This window comes from Papio anubis, unplaced genomic scaffold (assembly GCF_008728515.1).
Source record: "Papio anubis isolate 15944 unplaced genomic scaffold, Panubis1.0 scaffold145, whole genome shotgun sequence".
Taxonomy (NCBI): domain Eukaryota; kingdom Metazoa; phylum Chordata; class Mammalia; order Primates; family Cercopithecidae; genus Papio; species Papio anubis.
The window spans coordinates 169279-175368 of NW_022161414.1; the positions used below are offsets into that span (position 1 = coordinate 169279).

Consider the following 6090-nt stretch of genomic DNA (forward strand, 5'->3'; position numbering starts at 1 on the left):
TCACCCAGGCTGGAGTAAGTGGCACAATCTTGGCTTACTGCAACCTCTGCCTCCTGGGTTCAAGCGATTCTCATGCCTCAGCCTCCCGAGTAGCTAGAACTAAAGGGGGGAACCACCACACCCAGCTAATTTTTGTATTTTTGGTAGAGACAGGTTTCACCTTGTTGACCAGGCTAGTCTCAAACTCCTGGCCTCAAGTGATCTGCCCACTTCAGCCTCCCAAAGAGCTGGGATTACAGGCATGAGCCACCATGCCCAGCCTGAAACTTCATGATGCTGACATCTGAACTTCACATAACTTACACATGAAACACACTCTTACTCTTTTTTTGATTTTTTCAACCATTTAAAAATGTAAAAATTGGCTGGGCAGGGTGGCTCACACCTGTAATCCCAGCACTTTGGGAAGCCAGGGCAGGAGGATCGCTTGAGCCCAGGGGTTCAAGACCAGCCTGGGAACAAAATAAGACCATGTCTCTACAAAAATTTAAAAAAAAAAATAGCATGGTTGTGCATGCCCGTGGACCCACAGGAAGCTGAGGCAGGAGGATCACTTGAGCCTAGCAGCTTGAGGCTTCAGTGAGCCATGTTCATACCACTGCCCTCTAGCCATGTTCACACCAGGGGTGACAGAATAAGATCCTGTCTCAAAAAGAAAAAAGCAAAAATTATTCTTAGCTCATGGGTTATACAAAATAGCAGTAGGCCAGGCCAGCTTCTGAGCTAGAACGCTAATGAAACAGCTCAGTATGGTTGGAATAGAGACTGAGACACAGTAGAGTGTAGTGATATGTGAACCTGGAGGGGTAGCAGAAAAGAGACTGGGGAGAACCTTGGAAACTTGCTGAGGAGTTTAAACCTTATGGAGAGTAGGGATTCATTGAAGGGTTTTAAGCTAAGTGGTAGGGTCAGAACTGCATTTTAGAAAAACCATTCTGGCTTCTGTATAAAAAATAGATTGGAGGGAACAAGTATGAGAGATATTAAGGAGGCAGATAGAATCCGTAGGCTGACTGTTCACACATGAGTATGAGGGAGAGAATGTTCCCCACCTCTTCCTGTGCTTATCTTGGGCACCTTTCCAGGTCTTCCTCCTGTAGGCTTCTCTGCTCCAGCCAAGTGGGATCACCTCATTGTCTGAACCCTCAAACCTTGGAATTTGCTCATGGTGGCATGAACTCGGTGCTTCTGTAATACTTGGCTAGTCGTGTCAAGCCATTTCTTATACCATGGACTTCAGTCATAACCAAACTATTCATGGTTCTCAGAACAAGCAAGGTTGCCTCCTGCCTCCTGTCTTCCATACATGCCACTTGCTGCCCTGAATGTGTCTTTGCCCTCAACAATTTGGTGAATACCTGTTGGTCTCTGAGGACAGCTCAGATGTTACCTACCCTGTGAAGCCTGTCCTGATCCCCTGGTAGAACTGACCATTTCCTTCCTTTGTGTCCTGATTCGTCTGTCTTCAGACATCTATCCCAGTAGCATTGCTACATAATGAACATATACATGTATTTAGCTGAGTAGGCTGGGAGCTCCTAAAGGGCAGGGATGGGTGCAAAGTAAGCCTTATGCATAGGGTTGAGGAATGAAAGGATGATGATGATGATGATGACAGCCAACATTAAGCATTTACTGTATACTAGACTCCAGGATAAAGGCTTTATTTACATAGGAACCACTTATTTCTACTTTACAGATAAGGAAACCCAGATTAAGTAATTTGCCTAATATCACATGGTTAGTCAGGACTTACGCCCAGGTCTGCAGAACTATCAATTAATTACTACAGCAGAGTCAGACCAAACCCAGTCCTTCTCTGATGGTAACCTGTAGTGTGTATATGTCTGACTATGTAATACTGATGTGGCTGACCAAAGACTTACTCCTGTACCAATTGAATTAGGCGCTGAAACCAACCCCATTCAATAGACTTCAGTGTATGTTGAGGAGGTGGGCACACGGAAGCACATAAGAAATAGGGGTGCATGAAAGGGAGCCAACTTGTATATATAGAGTCTACAGAGGCTTAGGAGAAGGAGAACAAATATTGGACAGATGTCATTTATCCCGATTTTCTTTGTCTCTGCAGAGAAACACAGTTTTCTGATTGACTCCTTGGCCCCTTGACCCCAGTCAACTATCTAATGAATCCAGAAGGCCAGTTAGAAGCTGGTTGACAATAGGGTGAAAATTTGGGTTTGTTGTCCTCATAAGCCAGTTTATTTCTTTTTATTTCTTATTTCTTCCTTCTTTCTTTTTTTTTTTTTTTGAGACAGAGTCTTGCTTTGTCACCCAGGCTGGAGTGCATGGCGTGATCTCAGCTCACTGCAACCTCTGCCTCCCAGGTTCAAGCAATTCTCCTGCCTCAGCCTCCCGAGTAGCTGGCACTACAGGCACGTGCCACCACACCCAGCTAATTTTTTGTATTTTTAGTAGAGTCTGGATTTCACCATGTTATCCAGGATGGTCTTAATCTCCTGACCTCATGATATGCCCACCTCTGCCTCCCAAAGTGCTGGGATTACAGGAGTGAGCCACTGAAGCCAGTGTATTTCAGCTCATTTTTTATGTGCAACTACTTTGCTCCAGGTCTTATGCTAACTTACAAGGATAGTGTTACAGTGGCATGGCACTTGACCCCACAGTCCTCCAAGTACCAGTTTATGATCTAGTCCACCACTGTGTGCCAAGCACTATGCTAGGCATATCCATATGCCAGATACCTGGCAGACTTGGATAAGTACCCCGAGTACCCTGAGAGCAGTTTAGATAAAGCAGTCAAAGTTAGGGGAGGTAGAGATTCCATCTGTCTGGGGAATTGAGAAGGTTTTACAAGGAGGCAACTTTTGAGCTGTCTTTTGGGGGCTTGGATTAGGATACATGGAAGAGGGGCATTCCCATTTAAGCAAAAAGTACAAGCAAAGATCTATAGGTGGATGAGGCAAAGAGCGGGGAGGAGTCTGTTTGCCCAGCACTACAGGATAAACAAAGATTTGTAGTGGCAAGTAAGGCTAGAAAACCGGTTGGGTACTGACTCTAGTAGACCTTTAATGTTAAAGGTGCAGGAGGGTTTTTTCCTGTGGGCAATGGGGCACTCTAGAAAGTAGTTCCCACATCATATATATGAGCATCATTGTCACACAGAGTGCTTATCTTCCCCATCTTTCATCTTTGCATGGCAGTTCTTGGACCTTTCCTTCAACAGCCTGACTGCGGAGGCCATCTGTGATTTGGGGATTCTGCCACACCTCCGTGTCCTGCTCCTCACAGGCAATGGCCTCACCTCCCTGCCGCCCAATTTGGCCGTCGCAGAGCAGTAAGTTCTATCTCCCGGAGTCCATTCTGTGTTTTGTGTATAAGTATCCAAGGAAATAACCCATAGCAGCTTGGAAGTGCCATAAAGACAGGCTGTAAGTGCTCAAAGCAGGGATAATGCCACCTACTGAAGCTCCCAGAAAGGCCACAGACACGTGCCCCCAATTTCCTGTGTGCTGTTAGGAGAGATCAAGATGTTTGGCAAGCCACTTTCCCTGCCTCTGACTGGTCATCTGTAAATTGTCTTGCCAGACAATTCTCCTTCACGAGCCTTCTGTGTCAGCTCAATAAGTCTGTTCCCTGGTCTCTAGATAAGCTTTGTGCATTCCCACTCTGCACCTTTGCTGAGACCATTCCTTCTGGCTGGTCCTTCCTCTCTTGATAGTAATAAAAACACGTATGTCGTACTTACAATGAGCCAGACACTGTACTCAGCATTATATATGTTAACTCATTAAATCCTCATAACAGCTATGTGAGGTAGGTCTCCTATTATTATCCACATTTTTTAGATGAGGAAATAAGTACAGACATTTAAGTAACTTGCCCAAAGTTGCGAAGCTAGTCGGTAACAGACCCAGGATTTGAACCAAGTCTGTCGGACTCCAGAGACCATACTCATGACTATTATATTATATTCTTATGTAGATTCTGTACATTTTCTAAGGCCCAGCTCAGACCTTCCTCCTTTCCCTACCAGGAGCCTTCTCTGACTGCTTTAGCCCATGCCTCTTAATCCCTTCTCTAGGGATCAGTTTAATTTAGTGTTTCCAGTTAATTTAATACTTAGCATATTCTATTGTGAGTTATGCCTAAATATATATGTGTATATATGTAGTAAGTTACTTAGATTTTATATAGTGATGATTGTGGTTGGTTAGTTACTCAAGGGGTTTGAGATAATAGTAGTGATCATTTATTAGGGGTTTCATTAGTTAGGGTTGTTTTGTTTGCAGGTAATAGAAGTCCAATTCAAAGTAGCTGAAACAAAAAGGGGAATTTATTGGTTCATGTATGTGAAAAATCAGGTGAATCTGCTGGATGCTTTGGCTGTATATAGGTGCACAGGATGTTGTCAGGTCTCTGTGTGCATCTCTATTTCTTGAGCATGTGTACACCTTCTGTTAGTCTGTTACTTGTTCTGTCATACACATGAAGACATCTTTGTTTTCCTTAGTGTTGGCTTCATTCTTTTTTTTTCTTTCAGTTTTATAACTTTATTTGATATAGTTGACAATCAGTGATTAGTTCTTGTCCACATCGACTGTCTGTAGTTTTTGAAAGTGGTAACAGGTACATAGGTAACCAAAGTATAGAGCTCATTTGGTGAATCTTCATCCTCATTATGTTTTCTGGACAACCGCACATGGGTTTGGCATGGGACATTCCTTATTCCTTTGGCCCAGACAGCCTTGTTGAGCCTGGTATCAATGCGCACATCTAGAGTTCCCATCTCCTTCATGGCAAATTTCTGAATCTCTTTGAGTGCTCAAGGGGCACGTTTCTTGAAGCCCACTCCATGGATGCACTTGTGAACGTTGATGGTGTATTCTCGGGTCACCACCTCATGGATGGCAGAATGGCCCTTTTTCTTCTTGCCACCCTTCTTCACGGGAGCCATTCTGCCGGGTCCTGGCTTCATTCTTAGATAAGCTTTCTCTATGAGCCTGTCAGGCTGTAGACAGAAATACAAAACCCACTTAAAATAGAAAAAAAACCCCACTTAAACAGAAATACAAAACCCACTTAAAATATTCTAAAAATAGAAGGGATTCATTGGTTTATCGATTGGTTTATTGATTTATTAATTCTTGGCAGGGAGAGATAATTGGTATTTTGTTATGGAAAGTTTTTTAACACATATAAAATTAGAGTCAATCATAAAATTGACTCCAGGTACCTATCACCCACAATTATCACCTGACAATTACCAATTATGGCCAATCTTGTTTCATCTATGCCCCCATCATGCCCCCTCCTGGAATATTCTTAAGAAAAATCTCAGATATATACAGCCATAAATGTTTCATATTATTTCATCTATAAATACTCCAGTATGTAGCTCTAAAAGGTAAGCACTCTTAAAAATCATACCCAGAGAACCATTATTCCACCTAAAATATCACCAGTGATAAAGAGAGGGAATTGGTTACATGGCTGTTAGAAGGGATGGAAGAGCTAAGTGGAGAAGAGGGGTATGGGAAGAACAAAAAGGAAGAAGCGTTGATAACCAGAGATCAGAAGCTGCATCACTGCTCAACTGAAGTCAACAAGTCTATATCCACTGCTGGGCTTTCAGGGAGGGTGTCACTGTAATTGTAGACCTGCTGAAGATGTGATGCCTCAACCAAGGCTGGAATCTCTGCCAATGCAGTTACCGTGGTTAGTACTGCCATTGCTGCTGCACTATCACTGCTGCTGCAGACAGAAATGCTATGAGAAGCCAAACAAGACAGTTGCTTCTCCCCAGCTCTGGCCTTCCAGTCTCTCATGAATTCCTTCTATTGGCGGTATCCAGCTAGTTGGAAAGGCAGTCTGGGAAGTGTAGTTAAGGAGGTGGCTCCAGCCCCCTGCAATACACAGAAGAACACAGAAGGAAGGGGTGAAGGCTGAGAGCAAACAGGCAGATAACTGGCACCATTCAACCCTTGGAACCCCAATATCTACTCTCCTGCTTCCCTCCATATTTAATTTCCATACAATAGCAACTGCACCATGCTTTTACCTAACATGAAGGAACTCTTCCTCTTACACTGAAGACACTTTCACCAT

The 6090-nt window shown here is 43.5% G+C and overlaps 1 protein-coding gene and 1 pseudogene across 3 annotated transcripts in view; one reads left to right on the top strand and one right to left on the bottom strand.

Moving 5' to 3' along the window:
- LOC100998227 (X-ray radiation resistance-associated protein 1) overlaps positions 1-4277 on the top strand; it is a 30529-nt gene extending 26252 nt beyond the window's left edge. Inside the window, exon 7 of one of the 3 annotated variants that reach the window (XR_004181279.1) lies at positions 3186-3322. Coding sequence is in view for 2 of the 3 variants with exons in the window: in XM_031661400.1 (XP_031517260.1) it covers positions 3186-3323 (138 nt within the window). In the remaining variant the exon portion in view is untranslated. Of the gene's footprint in view, positions 1-3185 lie in introns of all 3 variants that reach the window. The other 2 variants (XM_031661400.1, XM_031661401.1) reach the window with 2 other exon arrangements.
- A 269-nt stretch (positions 4278-4546) lies between these two features.
- Positions 4547-5803, bottom strand: LOC116272647 (annotated as a pseudogene).
- Between the last annotated feature and the right edge of the window lie 287 nt (positions 5804-6090).